This window comes from Panthera pardus, unplaced genomic scaffold, assembly GCF_024362965.1.
Source record: "Panthera pardus isolate Hobbes unplaced genomic scaffold, ASM2436296v1 HiC_scaffold_27, whole genome shotgun sequence".
Classification (NCBI taxonomy): Eukaryota; Metazoa; Chordata; class Mammalia; order Carnivora; family Felidae; genus Panthera; species Panthera pardus.
In genome coordinates this window covers 122303921-122328754 of record NW_026526843.1, presented here as the reverse complement: position 1 = coordinate 122328754, position 24834 = coordinate 122303921, and the positions used below count along the sequence as shown (strand labels likewise).

Below are 24834 nucleotides of genomic sequence, written 5' to 3'. Positions count from 1 at the left end.
CTGAGCCTGCTTCCTCACACAGCTCCTACATTCCTTGTTGTTCCCTGGGTGACAGGAGCATCTTCTGCTCTATGGAGACAATCCTGGGTGGGCTCCTGCATGGGAGGCTGGTCAGCAGAAAGTCCAACCCACGCTGGCAACCTCGGAGCTTTGATTGCATCCCCATCGTGTAGTCAGGGGACCAGGGCTGGCAGAGGGGTTGATAACCTCATGCGTCCGTCACAAAGGCTTCACCTCAATCCCGATTACGCATGTCCTGAGAGCTTCCTGACTGTAGAGCACGTCAAGGGGCCAGGAGAATGGCACACTGGAGGATGGGGGGAGCTCCACGCCCTTCCCTGCACACCTGGCCCTACACATCTGTTCCTCGTGGATGTTCCTATGTGTCCTTTGTCATATCCTTTTACAATACGCCGCGGAGCAGTAAGTAAACTGTTTTCCTGAGCTCTGGGAGCAAATCAGTGGAACCCAAGAGGGGCTCATGGGACCCTCCCATCTATAGCAGCTTGGTCGGAAGCACAGGTGACCACAGAGACTTGGGATTGGTGTTGAGGTAGGAGTTGGGGACAGGCTTGTGGGACTGAGCCCCTTCTCTTTTAAATACAACCAGTACACAATGTCCTGTTAGTTTCGGTTGAATGCACAACGTCTGTCCTGTTAGTTTTAGGTGTACATCATAGTGATTCTATATTTTTATCTATTACAAAATGATCCCCATGATAGGTGCGGTTTCCATCTATCACCATGCAGTTATTACACGATGTTTGACTGTATTCCCCATGGGGGACCACTTGCCTATCTCATAACTGAACTTTCTACCTCTGAACCCTCTTCATCTGTTTCGCTCCACCCACCTCCCCGCTGGTGACCACCAGTTCTCTGTATTTAAATTTTTGTAAATATTTATTTATTTGGAGAGAGAGAGAGACAGCAGGGCACAGTCAGGCAGAGACAGAAAGAGAGAATCCCAAGCAGGCTCTGCGCTGTGGGCACAGTGCCTGACACAGGGCTCGATCCCACGAACTGTGAGATCATGACCCGAGCTGAAATCAGCAGGCAGACCCTTAACTGACTGACCCAGCCAGGCGCCCCTCTGTCCTCTGTATTTAAGAGTCTGTTTCCTTTGTTTTCTCTTCTCTTTCCGAAATTCCACATATAAAGGAAATTCTATAATACCTGTATTTGTCTGACTTTGCATAACACCGTGTAGTCTGTCCATGTTTTCGCAAATGGCAAGATTTCTTCTTTTTTTTGGCTAATTTTTTAGTGTTTATTTTTGAGAGAGAGAGAGAGAGACAAGAGTGTGAGCAGGGGAGGGGCAGAGAGAGAGAGGGAGACAGAATCTGAAACAGGCTCCAGGCTCTGAGCTGTCAGCACAGAGCCCGACACGGGGCTTGAACCCACGAACAGTGAGATCATGACCTGAGCTGAAGTCGGCCGCTTCACCAACTGAGCCACCCAGGCACCCCTCTTCTTGGTTTTCTTCTCCTTCTTCTCTTTCTCCTCCTCCTTCCCCTCCTCCTCCTCCTCCTCCTCCTCCTCCTCCTCCTCCTCCTCCTCCTCCTTCTTCTTTTTGATGGCCAGGAAGTATTTTGTTATATATGCCACATCTCTACCCATTCAGATACAGATGGGCACTTAGGCTGCTTTTGTATCTTGGCTGTTGTAAACAATGCTGCACTGAACATAGGGGTACAGATGTTGTTTTGAACTAGCGTTTTTATTTTTTCAGATTAATACTCACAAGTAGGATTGCTGGACTGTGTAGACATCCTGTTCTTTTTTAAGAACCTCCATACTGTTTTCCACAGTGGCTGCACCAGTTTGCATTCCCACCAACGGTGCACGAGGGTTCTGTTTTCTCCACATCTTCACCAATGCTTGTTAACATTTTTGGTGACAGCCAGTCTGACTGGTGTGAGCTGTTGTGTCCTTGCACTTTGGGACTGCCCGTTACATGTGGGACCTGCCTCTGTATACGCTGTCCGAATTGAGTTGAACTGTGGGATCCCGGCTGGTGTCACGGACTTGTGTGCTGTGGGGAAGACCCCCTCCACACCCACGCACACAGCAGGCGTCAGAAGCGCTGAGACGTGCAGTGTGAGAAAGGAGGGGAAACACAGGCCTGTACAGGCTGTTCCGTTCTCATGCGGGAGCTTCTCAGTGGCCCCCATGGCCAGGCGCCCCTGCAGTGAGGACAGACCCAGGGACAGTGGATGTGTGTCCCCCCCCCCCCCCCCCCCCCCCTGCAGAGGGCCGTTCACACAACCGTCATGTTCTGCCCTCTAGAGGCAGCTTCTGTCCCAGGGACGGTGTCACGTGATGGCACACAGATGTCACCACCCATGTGCACATTTCGGCTCAAATACACACACGTTTATGTCGGAGACCCTTTAACCACAACGAGGGCTTACTTCCGTTCCCGTGTTGTCACTTTCCAGATCATGGCTGCAAAGACGCTCCAGCAAACAGACAGCAGGCAGCCAGGCCGTTGCTCCCGCGGCATGACCTGTGCGGTTTCCAGCACTCCCGTATCACTCCACACCGCTGGCCTACACTGCACCCCACGTGCTTATCTGATAGGGTCCGTGTTCACGCAGCACGCACCCTAAGCATTGCCGTGTCTTTGTTCCTGCAGATACCGAACGGCTGTATTCGGTGGTGTTCCAAGAAATATGTGATCGCTACGGAAAGAAATACAGTTGGGACGTCAAGTCCCTTGTTATGGGAAAGAAGGCATCAGAGGCGGCACAGATCATAATAGACGTCCTGCAGCTGCCGATGACCAAAGAGCAGCTGCTGGAGGAAAGCCAGACGAAGTTGAAAGAGGTGTTCTCCACGGCCGCCCTCATGCCAGGTACCGCCCCCTCCCAGCTACGGGGTTACATGTGTGCGCGTTCGCGGTGTCCTTGTAAGTCACAGACGGCGGCCAGTGCAGGCCTTGGGGAGTGACGGCTTCTGTCTCCAGACCTTCTCAGAAACAGCTCTTCTTGTTAGAGGCTCACAGGTCGTCCGGAGAGAGTTTGCTCAATCACGTGCTACGATTCCATCTCGTCTTTTCAGGGGCTTTTAAAAATAACATAACATTCCCTTCTTGAGGTTCAAAAATGTTTGAACAGTATTTGTTTCTTTTTTTTTTTTTTTTTAATGTTTATTTATTTTTGAGGGAGAGAGACAGCACGGAAGCAGGGGATGCTCAGGGAGACACAGGATCCAAAGCAGGCTCCAGGCTCTAGGCTCTGAGCTGTCAGCACAGAGCCCGACGACAGGCTCGAACTCACAGACTGCGAGATCATGACCTGAGCTGAAGTCAGACGCTCAACCCACTGAGCCACCCAGGCACCCCTGTACCTTTTTTTTTTAATAATTTTTTAAAAATGTTTATTTATATTTGGGAGAGAGAGAGAGAGACAGTGTGTGAGCGGAGGAGGGGTATAGAGAGGGAGACACAGAGTCCGAAGCAGGCTCCAGGCTCTGAGCTGTCAGCACAGAGCCCGACGCGGAGCTCAAACCCACAAACCGTGAGATCATGACCTGAGCCGAAGTCGGACGCCCAACCGACCGAGCCACCCAGGAGCCCATATTTCAATAATATCTAAAGATTATATTCAAGACAGGATTGCTTCAGAGTTTAGTAGGTAGCCGTGCCTTTTCCTGTTCAAAACCAGGTACAGGATTGTTTCAGTGAATATTTAAACTTTAGCAAATTAATGCTAAACCAGCTAAATCTCGCCCAAGAAGCTTAAGTTTTTTTTTTTTAAGTTAAAGGCATAATTCATTTTCAACATGTCTGTTTCTATGCCCTTCACCCCTTTCTTTACTTGTTTTCCTTTGAAAGCAAAGATAACTTTTCTCCCTTGGGGCTTGTTAGCTAAGGATCGATCAAAACTGAATTGCCTGCTGTTTCTTGCTCAAAGTGAGAAGGTCAAGAATGTTCTAGATTACAGGGCTGAAAGATGCTTAAAAATGGAGTGCTCTTTTAAGAGTCTTCCAGAAAGAAAGGTGAACACTCCATCTTTGGAAGAAGACCTGATATGAGGGGAGAAAAAAAAAATTGTAGTCACTGCAGTAATTTTGGGTTTAAAATTGTATCGATGGAATGCGTGGTTTTTTGTTTTTTTTTTTAATATTTATACATATATCCAAAAGTGCAAACTGACTGTTCCCTGGAACTAGAGAATTTTCCTGTAAGGCTGTGCTAATCCCAGTGATGTGTCACATAGTAACCACGTGGGCTTTGCTTGGATGACACATACATCTGACCCTCAGGCATGGGTACAAGCTCTGTCATATGCACCGTCTGTAACTTTGCACAGTGAGTTTCCCTGACGAGCCTTAATGATGAAACACATCCAGGCAGTTCATTCGTATTAATCCTGGTAAGAGACACACAGGATAAAAGTTACGTGTCATCCGTCTGTCAGTGTCCAGTCTGGGGGTGCTAAGTAGGTTCACACTGTTGGGCCACGGTCCCCAGCAGCCATGTCTAAAACTTCTTCATCTTGCAGAACAGAATCTGTGTCCCCATGAAGCACGAAGTCCCCATTCGGCCCTCCGTCCACCTCTGGAACCATGATTCTACGTTCTGTCTGTCTCTGTGCCTTGTGTCTGTGTGTATTCTAGGTACCTCATATAGGAGGACACACACAGGGTTTGTCCTTTTGTGACTGGCTTTTCGAACTTGGCATAACGTCCTCACTTTTTTCAAGTTGGAGCATGTGACAGGATTTCCGCTCCCCCCAACCCCCCCAGCCTTTTTTTGTGTGTGTGTGTTTATCCACGCATCTGGCGACACTCATTTGAGTTGTTTTCTCTCTGTGGCTGTTGCAAATAATGCTGCTGTGCACATTGGGGTACACCTATCTGTCTGAGACCGTGATTTCGGTTTTTGTGGTTCCATAGCCAGAAGTGGGATTGGCAGATTATATGGCAGTTCTGTGGTCAGTCTCCTGAGGAACCGCCAGACTGTTTTCCTGAGTGGCTGGACCATGCTGTCCTCCCTCCGACTGTCCACAACTGTTGCATTTTCACCAACACGTGTTGTTTTCTGTGGGTCTTGCTTGCTGCTGTTTGTAGCCACCCGAAGAAATGAGAGGTATCGACTCACTGTCCTTTTGATTTGCATGTCTCTGAGGTTGACGGATGCAGGGCATCAGCTCATAGGCTTTGGCTGCTTTCGTGTCTTCCGTGGAGAAATGTTTGTTTAGTCCTGTGCTCGTTTTTATTTATTTTTTTTTTTTTATTTTTTTTTTAATTTAATTTTTAAAAAAATTTTTTTTTTTTTAACGTTTTTATTTATCCTTGAGACAGAGACAGAGCATGAATGGGGGAGGGTCAGAGAGAGGGAGACACAGAATCCAAAACAGGCTCCGGGCTCTGAGCTGTCAGCACAGGGGCCCGATGCGGGTCTCCAACTCACGGACCGCGAGATCGTGACCTGAGCCGAAGTCGGCGCTCAACCGACTGAGCGACCCAGGCGCCCACTGTGCTTGTTTTTAAAACAGGGTTCACGTTGGGTTGTTGTTACATTGTAGGAGTCCTCTATGTGTTCTGGATAAACCCCTTATCAGATATATGCTTTGCAAATTCTTACGTTTCCTATTTCCTGGGTGGCGCTTTTCCCCATCTTGATTGTGTCCTTTGATGTGCAGAATTAAAAAAAAAAATCTCTTTTAATGTTTATTTTTGAGAGAGAGAGAGAAAGAGAGAGACAGGGTGCGAGCAAAGGAGCAGCCGAGAGAGGGAGACACAGAATCCGAAGCAGGCTCCAGGCTCTGAGCTGTCAGCACAGAGCCCCACGTGGGTCTTGAGCCCACAAACCGTGAAACCAGCACCTGAGCCGAAGTTAGATGCTTAACCGACTGAGCCACCCATGCAGTTGCATTTTGCCATGTTTGCTCTTACTGCCTGTGCTTTTGGTGTCCTATCCAAGACATCATTACAAAATCCAACTTCATAAACGTTTACCATGTTTTCTTCTAAGAATTTTCTACTTAGGTCTTTAATTTTGAGTTGATCTTTGTATGTAGGATAAGGGTGTGACTTCATTCTTTTGCGTGTGGATAGCCCGTATTCCCGATTTGGTGGAAATTTGTTGAAGAGACCGCCATTTCCCTAACGAATGCATCTTGTTAAGATCATTCACTCCTATGTGTGAGGGTTTATTTCTGTGCTTTCTGTTCTGTTCCGTTGGTCTGTATGGCACTACCACGTTGCTTCGACTGTTATAACTTTATGTTTTCAAATCAAGAAGTGCAAAACCTCCAACTTTTATTTTTCCTTTTCAGTATTTTTTTTTAATTTTAATTTTTTAATTTTTTATTTTTTATTTATTTTTTTAACGTTTATTTATTTTTGAGACAGAAAGAGGCAGAGCATGAACAGGGGAGGGGCAGAGAGAGAGGGAGACACAGAATCCGAAACAGGCTCCAGGCTTCGAGCTGTCAGCACAGAGCCCGAAGCGGGGCTCGAACTCACGGACCGTGAGATCATGACCTGAGCCGAAGTTGGAAGCTTAACCGACCGAGCCACCCAGGCGCCCCTAATTTTAATTTTTTAAAAACAATTTATTGTTGAGAGAGAGAGACAGAGCACGAGCGGGGTACGGAGGGGTAGAGGGAGACGGAAACACAGAATCCGAAGCAGGTTCCAGGCTCCCAGCTGTCAGCACACAGCCTGACGCGGGGCTCGAATTCGTGAACCCGACATCATGACTTGAGCCAAAGTCCAACACAACTGACTGAGTCACCCAGGCGTCCTTTCCTTTTCAGTATTTTTATGGCTATTCAGAGTCCTTGAGAGTCTAGGTAAATTTTAGGATGGATTTCTGTATTTATGCAAAAAATGTTAGTAGGATTTTGGTATTGATTGCTTAGAATCTGCATATTGCTTTGGGTAGCGTGGACATTTTAACAATCTCAGATTTTCTACTTCATGACTTGGGATGTTTGTCATATTATTTGTGTCTTTACTTTTTTTCAGCAGTGATTTATAGTTACAGTGTACAAGTCTTTCACTGTCTTAAAAAATGTATTCTTTTTTGATGTATTATAAAGGGAATTGTTTTGAATTTCTTTTCAGATTGTTCGCAGTGACTGTATAGAAATGCAACTGATTTTTGCATGTTGACTTTTGTCTCCTGCCATGTTGTTGAATGTGTTTATTAACTCTAACAGTTTTGTGTGTGTGTTTGGAATCTTTAGGTTTTTTTTTTTACAAAGAGAATCATGCCATCTGTGAACAAAGATAACTTTGCTTTTTCCTTTACAATTTGGATGCCTCTTGTTTCTTTTTCTTGCCTAATTGCTCTGGCTAGGACTTCTAGTACTATGCATAGAAGTGACAAGAGAAAGCATCATTCTTTTGTTCCTGATCTCAGAGGAAGAGCTTTCAATCTTTTTTTAATTAAGTATGATGTTATCTGTGAGCTTTCATATAAGGCCTTTGTTATGTTGAGGTAGTTTTAGCTTTATCCTACCTAGTTTTCTTTTTCCCAGTTTGAGTTGTTTATATGATGGAAAGGTATTGAGTTTTGTCAGATGCATTTTCCATACCAATTTATGTGGCTTTTGTCCTTCATTTTGCCAATATGGTGTATCACATCGATTTTTGTGTGTTGAACCCCCTTATACTCCAGGAATGAGCTCCACTTGGTCATAGTGTATAATCCTTTTAATACGCTGCTGAAATCAGTTTGCTAGTATTTTGTTGAGTATTTCTGCATCAGTATTCGTTACAGATACCAGTATATAATTTTCTTGTAGTGTTTTTGTCTGGTTTTCCTGTGAGGGTAAGCTTGGTCTCATAGAATGAGCGTATGTATCCTCCTCTTCCAGTTTTTGGAGGAGTTTGAGGAGTATTGGTGTTAATTTCTCCTTAATTGTTTGGTAGACTTCACCAGTGATGGTTCTTTCTTGTTGGGAAGTTTCTGATTCCTGAACGAATATTCTTACTAGTTTTATATCTGATCCGGCTTTCTCTTTCTTGATTTGACCTTGATAGGGTCTCTGTTTCCAGCACTTTATTCATTTTTTTCTAGGTTACCCAGTTTGTTGGCATACACTTTTTTATATTATTGTTTTAAAACCTACCCCCTTCCCCCCCCTCCCCGTCCCGTGGCACTGGTTTTAATGTCTCCTGTTTTCATTTCTGATTTTAGTTGTTTGAGCCTTCTCTGTTTTTTTTTTGTTTTTTTGTTTTGTTTCGTTTTGTTTTTAGTTAATCTAGCTAAATATTTGTCTGAACAGTTATTTTTGACCTGGATTATTTTTCATTGTTTAACACACCAAGCACCGTCATGTATAAGCACACAAATAGCTTTTTTCTTTCTTATCCACCCAAACCTTTCAAGGGCTTTTCTTTCTTGTATTTTTGTCCTATATTCTTAGCCATACTTGAGATATGTTCTACTGCAATACCCAGGAAATATGATATCTTCATCAGCTAGCATGGTAGTTTGGCCAGAATGCTAAGAAGGACCTATTTCCTGATTTTGCGAATCTTGCTTTTCCAATATAGGATCTTTCATGTATACTTCCCTGATCTTTAGCCTGTCCGATGAGAGTATGTATTTATATCAGTGATTCCAGAGTGCCCCTTTGTAATCTTGGGGTCATTTCCACACCACACACAGACTGAGAGGTGAGCTCAGCATGAGCAGACTGCCGACAATAAAGAAAAGGCCAAGATGACACCAATAAGAGAAACCTCACAGCACACTGGGATGCTGGGTCACAGCAGGGACTGCGGTCCACATGCCACCTTGACAATCTGACAGGCTTAGGGTGCAACACCACAAGTAAAAATCACACTGATTCTGAAGGGGAAGAAAAGCGGGAAGGAAGAAGTGTTGCTGACCGTAGGAAGAAGGAAGAGCCTCTGTGAAAACCTCCTGATCTGGAAACACACGTCTCTGTAGGGTTTCTGTTCTGTAATGTGCCAATCACAAAAATAATAATCAAGTAGGGCAGGTTCTACGTCACCCCCATCTTCTCTCCATCCTGCATCCCACCCGTCAGCCCTTTACCTGAGCCAAAGCTGGAATGCACTGGAAACGTGATCTCCTGGAAGCCGCCGTGGGTGCTGTGACTATTTTCAGAAAAAGTGGCCACCATTCTTTTCTAGAGCCCAGCGTTCGTTCTGTTCCTTCACTGCTTTGTTCCCATTATTAAACTGTGGCTGGTCACATAGCCCTGGATGACTTTTATCTCTTCTCTTTCTGAACGTACTTTCTGGTAGGGTATTTTGGGTTGTGGAAGTCACCTTGAGCTTCTTAGAGAAGAAGACTGCATGTCGAGAGGGTGTATTATGAATTCACCAGCGTTCATTTTTTCATGCTTTCAAGGTGAGAGCTGCAACCCACGCAGGTATTTAGCAAGTTAAATTGGAGGAATGGATGGCAGGTTGCCAGGGGAAGCAGCCTATGATTATGATGCAGGGGTGTGTCCCCCTGGGCCCAGAGCATAGGAAACTGATCCTGATATGATGCAGGGCCTGTCCTTCCTGGGCCCATAACGAGGGGCCGTGGCTGATTATAGTCCAAGGGCACAACTTTACCTGGACCCACCACCAGGGGCTGTGGCTGATTATAATCCAAGGGCACGTCTTCCCCTGGACCCCTCACCAGGGGTGGTAGGTCCTGATTATAATCCAAGGGCACAACTTCCACTAGACCCACCTCCAGGGGTGGTAATTCCTGTGATAATCCAGGGGCACATCTTCACATTGGCCCATCACCTGGGGCAGTAGCTGATTATAATCCAAGTGCACATCTCCATCTAGACACATCACCAGGGGCTGTCGCTCCTGATTATACTCCAAGGGCACATCTTTTCCTGGCCCATCTCGTGGGGACCAGTAGCTCCTTTATATAATCCAAGTTCACATCTCTGTCTAGACACATCACCAGGAGCTGCCGCTCCCGATTATAATCCAAGGACGCATCTTCTCCTGGCCCATCTCGTGGGGACCAGTAGCTCCTTTATATAATCCAGTGCACATCTCCATCTAGACACATCACCAGGGGCTGTCGCTCCTGATTATAATCCAAGGGCACATCTTCTTCTGGCCCATCTCTGGTCAGTAGTAGCTCCTGATTAGAATCCAAGGGCACATCTGCGTCTGGACACATCACCAGGGGCTGTTGCTCCTGATTATACTGCAAGGGCACATCTTCTCCTGGCCCATCTCGTGGGGACTAGTAGCTCCTGACTATAATCAAGGGCACATCTTCTTCTGGCCCATCTCTGGTCAGTAGTAGCTCCTGATTATAATCCAAGGGCACATCTCCGTCTGGACACATCACCAGCGGCTGTCGCTCCCGATTATAATCCAAGGGCACATCTTGTCCTGGCCCATCTGGTGGGAACTAGTAGCTCCTTTATATAATCTAAGGGCACATCTCCATCTAGACACATCACCAGCGGCTGTTGCTCCCGATTATAATCCAAGGGCACATCTTCTCCTGGCCCATCTGGTGGGGACTAGTAGCTCCTGACTATAATCCAAGGGCACATCTTCTGGCCCATCTCTGGGCAGTAGCAGCTCCTGATTATAATCTGAGGGCACATCTCCGTCTAGACATATCACCAGGGGCTGTCACTCCCGATTATAATCCAAGGACACATCTTCTCCTGGCCCATCTCGTGGGAACTAGTAGCTCCTTTATATAATCCAAGGGCATATTTTCTTCTGGCCCATCTCTGGGCAGTAGCAGCTCCTGATTATAATCCAAGGGCACATCTTCTGGCCCATCTTCTGGGCAGTAGTGGCTCCTGATTAAAATCCGAGGGCACATCTCCATCTAGACACATCACCAGGGGCTGTAGCTCCTGATTATACTCCAAGGGCACATCTCCGTCTGGACACATCAGCAGGGCCTGTTGTTCCCGATTATAATCCAAGGACACATCTTCTTGTGGCCCATCTTGTGGGCAGTTTTAGCTCCTGATTAGAATCCAAGGGCACATCTCCGTCTGGACACATCACCAGGGGCTGTTGCTCCCGATTATAATCCAAGGACACATCTTTTCGTGGCCCATCTTGTGGGACTAGGAGCTCCTTTATATAATCCAAGGGCATATTTTCTTCTGGCCCATCTCTGGGCAGTAGCAGCTCCTGATTATAATCCGAGGGCACCTCTCTGTCTAGACACATCACCAGCGGCTGTCGCTCCCGATTATAATCCAAGGACACATCTTCTCCTGGCCCATCTGGTGGGGACTAGTAGCTCCTGACTATAATCTAAGGGCACATCTTCTGGCCCATCTCTGGGCAGTAGCAGCTCCTGATTATAATCCGAGGGCACATCTCCGTCTAGACACATCACCAGGGGCTGTCACTCCCGATTATAATCCAAGGGCACATCTTCTCCTGGCCCATCTCGTGGTGACTAGTAGCTCCTTTTTATAATCCAAAGAGATATCTTTGCCTGGACTCGTCACCAGGGGCCATAGCTACTGAAATAATACAAGGGCCCATCTTGCCTGGGACCATCAGCAGGAGCAGTGTCTCCTGATTATGATCCAAAGGCACATCTCTGCCTGGTCACTTCAACTGGGGCAGTATGTCCTGATTTTAGTCCAAGGGCACATCTTTGCCTGGTCCCATCAACTGGGGCAACATCTCCCCATTATATTACAATGGTACATCTTCACCAGGCCCCTCACCAAGGGTGGTAATTCCTGTTTATAATCCAAGGACACATCTTCACCTGGACCTGTCACCTGGGCCATACGTCTTGATTATGATCCAAAGGCACATCTTTTTCGGGTCCCATTACCTGGTACAGTTGCTGATTATAATCAAAGGGCACACATCTTCACCTGGGCCCATCACTGTGGCTGTCGCTCCTGATTTTGATCCCAGGGCACATCTTCATTTGAGCCCATCACCTGAGCCAGTAACCCACAGTGGTGTTGCAGGGGCGTGTCCTTGCCTGGGTCCATCACCAAGGGAAACTTCCCCTGATTATGATGCAGTGGTGTGTGTACTGTGGCCAGTCACCAGGGTAACCAGCCCCTCATTGTGATGTGTGGTGCGTCTTTCCCTGTGCCCACCCAGCTACGTAGAGGATGTGGCTAAATCCTGTGTCTTGAACACACAGGCAGAATGGACCTGAATCTTTCTTGCATCAGCAGACTCCAATGTTCAATTTGAAAGGAAGTCTCTCTCCCGGAAGAGGTGGGCCATGAATGTCCCCAGCAGGAAATACTTTTGAGCAGTAAGTTTTGTAGGCTTTTTGTAGGCATTTTCTAAATGACTTAATAGTGAAATAAATGTAAACCATCGATTAGTCAGGGGCTTAATTTTTTTATGACAAAAGAGCTCTTTTAAATTGTAAAAAATTTAAGAAATAAATACGTACATGGTTCATCTATTGTATGTTTTCTGTGGGTTGTTGGTTCCTTACGTTCTGTTTTCAGCAAATTCCTTCATGCATGGAATCTTCTAGATCCGTGAAATATTTTGGCACAATTTAGCAAGCGAAACTTGGCTGAGAAGACCTGTAACGGAAAGCAGGCACCTTTTATGGTATGGAATCCTTCAGAAGGTCTTTCTGTTGTCCTGATCTTTCACCAGCTCTGAGATTTCCCAAGTAAAGCCCAGGGCATGGCCTCTGGGCCAGACAAGGGGAGTACGACAGGGCCATACGCAGGCACCGTGGTCAGCCCCGCAATGCTCCCTCGCACATGGGCTCCTCAAAAGTGCCAGCCCCATGCTCCTCTGGGCCTTCTGCCCCCACTGCACTGAGCTGCTGGCATTACATGTCTTTCCTCCTTGTTCCTTAGGACATTGCCCAGAGGGACAGAGCAGAATGACGAGGTAGAAGCCTGGTCCAGTGGCCAGGCAACAATGGTGTGGTGCCCAGGGCTCCTTCCCAGGGAGAGGTGGCCGAGGGAGGGGGAGCCAGCAGGTGTGTCCTCTGAGGTGGGTGTGTGTTTGGGGGCGGGGAGGTGTCGGTCCCTGGTCTCCCATTGGGTTCCTCACATGTTCCGGGGACTCAGGTCCCTGCGGGAAAGCATTTCCACTGTGGAGGACCGTTCCAGCATGTAGACTGGGGATCACCTGTGAGGACGTCCCCGCAGAAGCAGCCGGTCCTCTCTAGGGCCGAGAACTTAGACTGGCTCGTCTCCGTCTCTGCTCAGCATCACAGAGAAACGCACCTGAGCCATGATGCGGGCACGCCTGACCACTGTGTGGGTCCTCGTTCCGTGTCTGCACAAGTCCTTCCTCCTTGTCCGCCAGGCTGTCTCCTCCTGTGTCTTTATGTCCCTTACTACTTTTGTTTTCCTCCTTTCCGTCCTTGTGTGTTTTCCCCACACCCTCAGTCGCCCGAGGCTGTTAGCAGGCCTGTCCACAGCCTCCCTCCTTTTCTGCACATGCTTTCCGCCATCGAGCTGGGCCACAAGGCACTGTCTCTTCCCATCCTCCTATACGTTTCCTTTTTCTTCGCTTAACCCTCAAAGGCATGTAGTGCTGTGTGAGTGCTCAGGGACGTAAAGGAAAGTTCTCCTTCCCCCTGGGGTATGCAGTCAATTTAGGGGACGTGCAGATCCATGCAAGAGAAAACCCATGGTAGCATACAATTTCACATCAAGAGGAAATTCAGGATGGGTATGGACGAAAATAAGGCAGATTATTCTTTTTTTTTTTTTTAATTTTTTTTAACGTTTATTTTATTTTTGAGACAGAGAGAGACAGAGCATGAACGGGGGAGGGCCAGAGAGAGAGGGAGACACCGAATCTGAAACAGGCTCCAGGCTCTGAGCTGTTAGCACAGAGCCCGACGCGGGGCTCGAACTCACGGACCGCGAGATCATGACCTGAGCCGAAGTCGGACGCTTAACCGACTGAGCCACCCAGGCGCCCCAAGGCAGATTATTCTTGAAGCAGTGGCAACTTTGTGGCAGGCCCTTGAACTTGAGGTCGACTGAGGAGACCATAGAAGATATGGGTGGGTGAGGGGGGGAGGGCGTGGCCCTAAATAGGCACAGCTTTCCCCTCGGTTACTTCGGGTCCTTGGCCCCTTAATTGCTCATGTGTTTGCTGCTTCTGAGAGTGGGGAACCGCTGGGATTTTTGAAGAAGAGTAGTGCCGGAGTGAAACCACGCTGGGGGGGGGGGGGTGGGTAAAAGGGGTTCTTCTGGGTTTATGGGACATGATGAAGAGGGCAGGGGAGAGGTGTGCTGGAGCGGGACCGGGGTGGAACGACTTGATCTGAGATGGACTCAGAAGGTCTGAGTGGACCACAGTCCCATGCAGGATGACAGTGTCCCATGATGCACAGGTGACAAGACTCTTGGGTTACTCCAGCAGATAACATGCGAGAACAGACGGACAGTCCCAGGATAGCTGTGCACATACGAAACTCACCACTCTGCGAATAAGAAGACAGGCAGAAGTAGGACCCTGTCCCTTCATCATAACAAGCCACAATCAGAATGGCATGCCTTTTAATGGTTTTTTTTGTAATTCTAAAAATTATACTTGCTTCATATAATACAAAAGGGTAGAAATTAGAAGCCCCTTAACTCCTACTCCATGGTGATGACCATTCCTTACTCCTTAGTTACCTATTAGGTTATTCCTAACTCCTTAGTTACCTATAGGTTACCTATAAGGTAACTCCTTAGTTACCTATAGTTACCTACTAAACTACCTATTAGTTACCTACTCCTTAGTTACCTATTGCAAAAATAGGTGCAAAACCTATTAGACCATTCCTTACCCCTTAGTTACCTATAGGTAACTCCTTAGTTACCTATCTTTCCAGGCCTTAGGATGCCTTTTTGTTTGTGTGTAGACACACACACACACACACAACACATACTCACACTCACTCACATCCACCTTAAAGGAATATGGTAATTCATGAAGAGCGTATACGGGGTCTGTGTGTCTCCCTCGGACCAGAGCCTGGGAAGCCCCAGAACACGCTCCCTCTGTCGTGTCCCGATGTAAGCCGTGTGGGTCGCGGCTGGTTGGTGGCCAAGCCCCTCCTCCTGGTCACCCTTGATTACAGTGGTATCCACCGCTGAGCCTCGAGGACAGGCCAGTGTCAGGGCCTCCGTGTTTGCTCAGCTGTGGGTGCATGTCAGCGTCCGGGCCCCTGTACCGTCTGCATTTCACACGCAGTGGCGTCGGGGCCCGCAGGATTGAAGTTACTTGCGCAAAGACTATGGAGGTTGGTGTTCCACCCTGGCACGGAGTCCGGCACATGGAGCTCCCGACCATGGCCCTGTGCTCCCCGATGTCGTGGCCGTGGCCTCACATCGAGGTAGCCGGCTGTCATGCGATGCAGCGAGGAGGTGACACCCTGTGGTGCTCTGTCCTCCTTCAGTTGTGCACAAGCCACGTAGAGAAGTCCTACCTGTCAGGGCTTTGGCCTTCAAAGTCTACGCTTCTGGCAGCAGCTTGAGTTGGCGGGCGCTTAGCTGATTCTCCACTGCCAGACCAGCTTTCCACGGTAAGCTGGGAGTCCGCGAGTTTTCACTAGGCTCAGTGCATTCGTTGAGGGAAAAAAGAAGTGATTTGCCGTGTGCCATTCGTTGAGCACTGCACGATTAAAGGACATACGTTTCAAGTGACAGGAAAATCACAAGCTAACAACCATGATAATCCATCCACCTTACCCGGTGCTGCCTTTCTGTGTAAGAAATATAATTAGGCACATATCCACGGAAATGTATGCTTGGCAGGGGTTGGGGACCACCCCTACAATCAGACTCTTTGCTGCTCAGATACAAGTAGCAAACGTTTCATGTTCTTATCGGCACCCCCCCCCCCCCACCGCCTTTTTAAAAAATATCAGCTTATTTGATGTTGTATACAGACATAAGTCCTTTTTTGGGATTTAAAATTTCGATGTTCAGACACTGCTAATTGCGTTCATTATTATTTCCTGAATTGTAAAGGAGATAGTCTAAATTGAACAAAATGACATCCATGTCTTTTTTTTTTGGAGATCCTAGATATTACATGCCTGTGGACGTCAGTGTTTTTCTCAAATTGTAAAGCCTTACAGATTCTGTTTTTACACGTGTTGGTTGTTTTTCCATGGATTTTCCAGTGTGAGGAAGGATGACATAATGGATAAAAGAAATCCCCTGGGGGAAGGGGGTGCCTGCAGCATGGGTCAAGAGCTTTGAGGTTGCATGGAAACGTTCAGGCCGTGTTAGGAGCCCATGCTCTCCACACAGGTGCAAAGTCGGGTGTGGGTGGTGGGAGGCGTCGTACCGATGAGCGGCCAGGTCCACAAGGCCGACTGGTTTGCCCCTACTTCCACAGCTCCGTTATAGCAGACTGGACCCACGGGGATGCCATGGACAGACGCACGGAATGGGAGGCATTATCGTTTTACGGTTTTTGTCTCAGAAACACGGTACACAACAGGCAGAATATTTCCACTGGGCCTTGATGATTGTTTTCCAATGTTTCTTGACAATATAAAAAATTACATTTCTTGCTTAAAGATTGAAAACAGCTCTTCTTAGCAGTAAAAGGTAGAAGCAAACCAAGTGTCCGTTGATTGAGTGGATAAGGAATATGTTGTTTATACAGGGATAGTGACGTATATAGCATTCACTCTTTTTTTAAAAAAATTTTTTAAATGTTTTTATTTATTTATTTATTTATTTATCAATTTATTTATTTATTTTTATTTTAATTAATTAATTAATTAATGTATTTATTTATTTTTGAGACAGAGAGAGACAGAGCATGAGCGGGGGAGGGGCAGAGAGAGAGGGAGACACAGAATCCGAAGCAGGCTCCTGACTCTGAGCTGTCAGGACAGAGCCCGACGCCAGGGCTCGAACTCACGGACTGTGATATCATGACCTGAGCTGAAGTCAGACACCTAACCGACTGAGCCACCCAGGCGCCCCTAGCATTCACTCTTAAAAAAGGCAGGACGTGTGGCACCTGTGGCCACATGGGTGAGCCTTGAGGGCGTGACGCTGAATGAAATGAGCCGGTCACAAATGGACAAATATGCATCCAGTCATAGGAGGCACGTGAAGTCAGACCCTCCGTGGAGACAGAAAGTAGGATGGTGGAGAGTCACGAAGTTCCTTGGGCCGGAGGAATGGGGAGTTAGTGTTTAATGGAGACAGCGTTTCATTTCTGGAAGGTAAAGCTTCTGGAATGAGATCATGCTGACAGCAACAGTGTGAACGTATTCAATGCCACTGTACCAGACATTGAAATACATGGTTGATTTCATGTGACGTGTATTTTACCACAATGCAGAAAAGTTATATGTTTTTTCTAAAATGCCAGAAGCCTTGCAAGGATGATAGAGTTGTCTTTTGGTAAAATTCCTGGACAGATGAGGTAGAAAGCAGCAGTAACCATATACTACAGTAGACATTGATGTAAATGTCGCAGAGAGTCTCCGCGTCATGGGCGCGTTCAGATGAATCTCGAACATGGCACCACTGGGCACTTCTTTCCCGACTCACTCGTTGAAGGGGGCACCTGTCAGTGACTGGTCCCCGCATCACCTTCCGTACCCGGTGCCTTTCTCTGTGTGTCTTCAGCAGACTAGACCCAGGGACACGGCAAATCACTTCATTTTTCCCTCACTCAGAGATTCCTCCGAGCACAGACTAGAACAGCGACAATTTTACATTTGAATCTTGTGTCGGATCAGGGGGCTGAGCCACAGGTTCAGAGATTCTGTGATGTGGGCTGTGGGAATCTTGTGTCGTATGAGTGGGGGTGAGCCACAGGTTCACTGATTCTGTGACATGGGCCGTGTGCGGATCTTGTGATATGTGAATGGGGCTGAGCCACAGGTTCAGAGATGTAGAGTGAACAGGGAGCTCCTTGCCTCTGGACTCGGGTCGTCGCCACACGAGTGTCATCAAGACCATCAGTTATGGCGGCTCGTCTTGAGTGAACTAAATGCACTATTTTAGATTTGGTTTTATCATGTTCTTAGCCCTTCCTTGTGTAAGTGAAGTTAGAGTTTTATCTTATTCAGGTCAATAATAGAGATGAGGATTCCGTGAGGTGTCAGCATTTGTTCTGATATTTTTCTCTTGGGCTATAAGAAAAGGCTATTTAAATAGCTCTTTTCTGGGGCGCCTGGGTGGCTCAGTCGGTTAAGCATCCGACTTCAGCTCAGGTCATGATCTCACAGTCCGTGAGTTCAAGCCCCGCATCGGGCTCTGTGCTGACAGCTCAGAGCCTGGAGCCGGTTTCAGATTCTGTGTCTCCCTCTCTCTCTGCTCCTCCCCTGTTCATGCTCTCTGTCTCAAAAATAAATAAATGTTAAAAAAAAAAAAAATTAAAAAAAAAAGAAAAAAAAATAGCTCTTTTGTATATTGATATTGTTGTGACAGATCAGAAGCAGAAACCTTAAACGTGTCTTCTAGTAAATAAACACTTTAAGCAACTTACACTAAGTAAACAAAGGCACAGAATGAGATTTTTCCCCAGAATCTTCAATGTTCTGAAACGCAGTTGTCCCGTGAACAGCACAGCTCCACTTAGACCCAGGTTTCTTTCTGTAAGTACAGTATGGCAGTGTAAATGTGATCTTTATTATTTACTTAATCACATTGGCTTTTCTCTAGCCTACTTTATTGTACGAATACAGCATGTAATATCTATCACATACAAACCATGTGTTGATCGACTCTTTGTAGTTAATTTCAGGGAGAGTCAAAGTTAAGCGTGCGTTTTTAACGGTGTGAGGCTCAGCATCCCCACCCCCGTGTTGTTGAAGGGTGCCCGGTCGTGGGTCAGTTTCTTCCAGTATTAAAACAAATGTAAGAAAACATCCACGTTCAGTATGCTTTTTCAGAAACAGTGACCCAGCGTCGCCTCGGTGGCTCAGTCGGTTCAGCGTCTTACTCTTGATTTCAGCTCAGGTCGTGATCACGGTTTGTGAGTTTGAGCCCCATGTATGGCTCTGTGCTGACAGCATGGATGGAGACTGCTCGCGATTCTCTTCTCCCTCTCTCTCTCTGCCCATCCCTTGTTGCTACCCTCTCTCAGAAGAAATAATAAACTTCAAAAAATAACTAAAGATAAAAGAGTGTCCCAGTCTTTCCGCGATCTTTCTGGGGAAGCCTGTGGAATCCGTGGAAAGCTAGAGGCCCAAGGACCTCCAGTCAGGTGGTAAAACACGCACAGGAGAATAGACTGCCACCACACGTTTCCCTGTGTCCTCCATTCACCTGTCACGGCTGTGACCACACGTGTCAAAGAGTCTCTATGAAGATCCCTGTCATTGCTTCTGTGCGGAAGGGGCTCCTGAGGATAAAGTCTTTCTAACAGAGTCCCCTAAGACGCTTAACGACCGACCGCCCTGTGCCGTTTGGTTTTCACATCGGACTCACACTTGGCCCGCTTGCTCTGCCATTGTCCCTTATGCAACACAGAACAATGTCCTTTACTCCGTTTCGGAAGCACAGATCGGTGATTCTGAGTTTTCCAGGTCACCTAGAAGTTACCAAGAGCAGCGTTTGTCGCATGGGCTGGAAGAGAAGACTGTGTCGAGGCCCAGTGGGGCTTGGGGCTGGCCTCAAGGGCAGAGGGCGAGATCTCTGGAACAGCGACCTTCCAGTATCGAAACGCAGTGGCCTTGTGAGTTGATGGTTTAGATGCAGCAGAGTGCATGTGATCAAAATGTCGGTTATTACCTGACTTACATTTTCTGAATGCCCCACGTTTCAGAAAAGAATGTGCAACTTCCAACTCAGATACCCTCTGGGTTGTATGAACTTTAATCAACTTATTTTCTTGGTCTGTGCACAGCCTATGCACACGGCAGTTTAATATGGAGATTTTAAGCTTGTCGGTACAGCAGAGTGATTTAATTTTAATATACACAATTTTTGCCCATGAGGTATTTCTGCAGACTAAATTTCATAAGATGAAGCAAATGTTTTGCAGATTTAAAAGTTCTGCCCCTTTCTGGTTGCATTGAAATGGTAGACCTCTGATTCATAAAGTATTCTCTGTGCGGTAAATGGTCCAGTATCCGTAGCGACATTTAACTGCATAGTACAGGAATTGAATGTTAGTTATTTATAAACATTACTATACCTGTATGGTAAATATTTCCCCATTCGATATCACATTTTATTTTACAGTGTATAAAATACGTAGATACTATCAATATTTAAACTCTCCACACTGTTTTGACATTTTGCTCTGATAATGCTCCAGTAATTTGAGCATAATCAGCAAATAGCTAAATGCATGATGGAAGAAGGCCTTGGAATTGTGGATTCATTTTCTAGAATGGTAACTCCCTGGTGAGGCCCCTTGAAGAATCCCGATACCTCCAGGTAGCATCCCTGTGTGAGGCAGGGGACCCAGATCCCAGTGCCTGGCTGACTTCCTTCCCTACGAAATTTATCTCTTACTTGTCTTTCGTCTCAACCGTTTGTTCCTCTCGTGCGTGCATCTGACCTGTTTGCTGTCTAGCAGAGGTCGGCAAACTGTGTCTGCGTTTTTGGCTTTGCAGACCACATGCGCTGTTTGTCTCCACTCCTCAGCTCTGCCTTTTGAGCCGAAAGCAGCCACGGCCAGCAGGGATGTGAACGGGCGTGGCTGTGCTCCCACAAAGATTTCCGAGTGGACACCAACATTGGAATCTCCAATCCTTGTCACGTGTCCCAGAACATTCTTCTTTTGACTCTTTTCCTGTTTAAAAATAGGCAGCAGGCTGCATGCACATTTCACGGCGGGTGGACTAAAACACAGGGCACAAAGCACCGCAGGGTGCATTGAAATCCTGGGTGCAAGGTAGCTGGACCCCTGGACCTGGTGTCCCATTTTGTGCGTCCAGAGTGCCGTCCTCCCCTACCCTGGGCAGAGCACGCGACTGTGTGTCTATGAAAACAGAGAGGCTTCAGCTGGGGAATGATGAAGCACGTGGGGGGGTGGGGGCACGGAGAACACTGGTGAGGAGCAGAACACCTGCCCTCTGAGGCCCCTTCCCCTCAACGACCAGCAGGAGCTGGAACATTCTTCCCTGGGGTCCTGAGTCCCCTCCTGACAAAATTGCAGTCCCCGACACTGCAAGGCACCAAGGTAAAGGCTTGCTGCTGGTGATGGTGTCCACCTGACACGTACCCAGGCTGGCACTGGTGGAGGGTCCCTCCTGCCTCTTCCTGCTTCTGGGGCCCCAGGCGCCCCTGGGCTTGTGGCCCCGCCCCTCCCGTGTCTGCCTCCCTCTTCCCGTGGCCTTCTTCCCCACGTTTCTGTGTCTTATAAGGACACCCGTCAGCGGACCTGCGGCTCATCCTGTAAATCCAAGATGACTTCACCCCAAACCCTTAATCAGTTACACCTGCCAACACCCTGTTTCCAAATAAGGTCACATTCTGAGGTGCCAGGGGGACATGACTTTGGGGGAGGACACTCTTCAACTCGGGACGCCCCACAGCCCTGACTGGGAGTCCTCTGTGTAGGCCTCGTCGGCTGGTGGGCTTTATTGTGGGGTGACAGGGTTGTAAATGTGACGCGGGGGAGCCCTGTTGCTTTGGGTCACCTTGGAATGCGCATCCGAGCCATACAACGGACGGAACTGACCTCCCCTGGCCAGCTGACTCAAGGAAGGACGCTATCGTTCTCCAGCAACTTCCAACACTTGAGGGCCCAGCCAGCGTCTGGTGTTTCTACCTTTGTGTCTTAGCTCAGGCTCCCGTATCAAAGTCCCGTGGACGGGGGGACTTAAATCACACACATTTATTTCTCACCTTTCTGGGGGTGGCAAGTGCATGGTCTGGCTGCTCACCTGGTCCCATTCTGGTGCGGTGTCTCTTGTGCTTCTTACGAGGCCACCCACGCCATTGTGGCCTCTATCTACCTCATGGCCTCATAGAACCCCAGTTGCCTCCCAAAGGCTCTGTCTCCAGCATCACCCCGTTGGGGGGGTTGGGCTTTAACATGGGAATTCGGGGGGGGCCTCCATTCACTGCAAAACGGTGACTTTATCTTGCCTGGAACTGAGTCGTGAAGATACCCAACGCCATCACATTTCCTACGTGAGCCAGCTCTCAGACGGGACATAGGCCCTGCAGGAGCCGGGAAGCTGGGATTGAGACCTGGGCAGCGTGACCTCGAACGACGGTGCAGTTACGGAAAAGTGGACGAAGCGGGCATGACATGCTGTCGTCATCACCCTGTTCTTTGCTGGCGTGCAGACCCCTCTCTGGGCCGTGAACTCTGGGCCAGCGGAACACGGCTCCATTGGCTCTCGCTGCTCGCCAGACCCGCAGGCCTGCTGTGACGCTGGACGCATAGGAAGAGCCCAGCTTCCCCCCAGCAGCTGGACTTTGCAAGACACCGCCTCTCCTGCTAAGGCAGGGCTCCTCGGCCTCAGTGGTGCTGACCTCTGGGCGTGTGTCCAGAGGTGGGAGTCCCGTGCACTGTTCCACGTTGACCGGCGTCCCTGGTCTCCGCCCACCGGGTGCCAGTAGGACTTCCTTCCTCAGTTGTGACAACCAAACACCCGTCTCCGTGACCAAAGGCCCCTCAGCAGGGGTGCGAGCAAAAGTGCCCCCACTCGGGAACCGGCGCCTTGCGCTGGGCACTAGGTGAGGCAATCGGTGTCAGGTGCGCCCAAATATGGCATGGGGCCGATGGAAATTCCAGGCTCCTGAGCTGTGTTCAGAGTGAAGCATCCCTTGGAAGGAGAGCCCTTCCCGGAATTGTCATCACCCAAAAGCGGCCTGTCCCTCAAATCCTGCATCCTGGCCCGAGGGCAGAAGGTGCGGTCATCTCCGTCACCGGCCCCATACTTAGGACAGAAGGAGTTAGAATCCACCCGTGGGAGGGCCGTGCGCGCAGTGTGAGTCACCACTGGTTCGTCTCCCCTGGGGCTGTGAACACACAGCCTGTGGGTGTTCGTCACGAGGCTTGGACTAGAAAAATCAGTCAGGTTAGAGTCCAGGCAGTGCCGAATGTCTCCTGGGAGTGAGGACAGGTGTCAGAGACCCCCCTGGAGAACCACTGCCCCTCCGTCTCCGGGGACCTTCCACGCCTCCCTGCTGTTGACCCCTGGAGGGGGGGACGGGTTGACCCCTAGAGGCGCGGGGGGCGGGGAGGGGGCTGCCTCTTGCTACCTCTTTGGAGTCGGTGGCTGGAGGAGGGGCCTCTGCTAGTGAAATAGACAGCAACTGGGAACGTCTCTGTTCCTTTGTTTTCTTTCCTTGAGCTTTCTACTTGACCGGTAACAATTTCTGGAGTATCCCCGCCTGCACATTTTTTCGCTTTCACGATTGTGAATTTCGCCTCTTCTCAGGGTCAGGTCCCCAGTTTCTGGCCTCCTACACTGCCTGTGCCACCCTGGGTCCGTGTATTAGCTTCCTGCAGGTACTATAGAAAATGACCATCAACTTGGCTTACAACAACAGAAATTTGCATTCCCACAGTGCGGGAGACTGAGAAATCCAGAATCAGGTCTTCGCGGGACCATAGGCTCTCCTGAGGCTTAGGGGAGGATCCTTCCTTGTTTCTGGGGACTCCAGGCATTGATGGGCTTGTGGCTGCGTCCCGCCAATCCCTCCATGTGTCTACACACAGCCTTGTCCCTGTCTCTCCTCTTCTCTTATGGGGACAGAGTTGCTATGATCTGAATGTTTGTGCTCCCTACAAAATTCATAGATTGCATTCCTCAGTCCCCCAGTATATAGGTATTAGGAGGTAGGGCTGTCACCAAGTGGTCAGGTCGGGAGGGTGGAGCCCTCACCAATGGGATTAGTGCCTTTATAAAAGAGACCCCATAAAGCTACCTCACTCCTTCTACCTTGTGAAGACACAGTGACAAGCTGATTGTCTGTGGACCAAGAAGGCCTCACCAGCTATGGAGTCAGTCTAGCTTCTTCCTCTGTCCTGACGCCCAGCCTCTGGAAGTCTGAGAAATAAATGTGTGTTTATAACCACCCAGTCTGGGCTCATGTTGTTGCAGCCCAAACAGACTAAAACAGTAGCTACTGGATGTATCCGGGATGATCTTATTCTCAACATCCTTCATCATCTCTGCAAAGATTGTTTGTTTTCAAATAAGGTCACGGGACCTGGGGTTAAGACTTGGACATATCTTTTTGGGGACCAGGAGTCAAGCCACTATACTCAATCCCAGGCCTTTAATCTGTAACATCAAGGTGTTATAGCCTGCTTGTCTTCCAGGCGATTGTGAAAGCCACCTTCTGGGAGAGCCCTTTACACGTGGGCGGGTCAGGGTGAGCAGGGGCCATGCCCTGTCAACAGAATACACGTTTGGAAGGTTTAGGCTGGGCATAATCCTGCACCGTGTCTCTGTTCCCAGGACAGGGTTGGGGTCTGCTTTGCTTATGGGTAGCTACCTGGCGTTCATCAACAGAGCATATGGCCTGGCCCCAGTGGCACATGCCATCATCTTCTTAGGTGTCCTTCTAGACAAATCTAGACTTAGTGCCCACTCCACAGTTCCTAATGGCGTGCACATTTTTGTAGAGTCTCGTCTCCCCCACGTGGTTAACTTCTCACTGGAGGTGTTTGTGTTTAGCGTGAAGTGCTTCGCGCAAGGCCCAAGCTGGTAGTAGGGTGTCCGTGGATATATCTCAGTGAATTCCAAAGAAATTCTTTAAAGAGCTCGTGTCAGCTCTCAATCTTTTCTACATTTTTCCTTTTCCAAATCCATTTTAATGGCAGCATCCGTGTTTTCTCTCATCGATCTTGGGTCTTTAGGATGAAGTTTTAGGGAAGCGTCCTTCCTATCAAGACTGCTGATAATTCACATTTCTTACTTCTTCCTGTGTAGATTAATCCTTTGAGAGCTGATTCTTCGAGGCAATAGTTATCTGTCTTTCTGCCTTTCCCTTAAACCGA

General features: G+C 48.3%; 1 protein-coding gene across 5 annotated transcripts in view; it reads left to right on the top strand.

The window, feature by feature from the left end:
* PUDP (pseudouridine 5'-phosphatase) overlaps positions 1-24834 on the top strand; it is a 463943-nt gene that overhangs the window by 36108 nt on the left and 403001 nt on the right. For all 5 annotated transcript variants that reach the window (XR_002071974.2, XR_008418356.1, XR_008418357.1 and 2 more), the window contains exon 2: positions 2639-2857. Coding sequence is in view for 1 of the 5 variants with exons in the window: in XM_019417777.2 (XP_019273322.1) it covers positions 2639-2857 (219 nt within the window). In the remaining 4 variants the exon portion in view is untranslated. The remainder of the gene's footprint in view (positions 1-2638; positions 2858-24834) is intronic.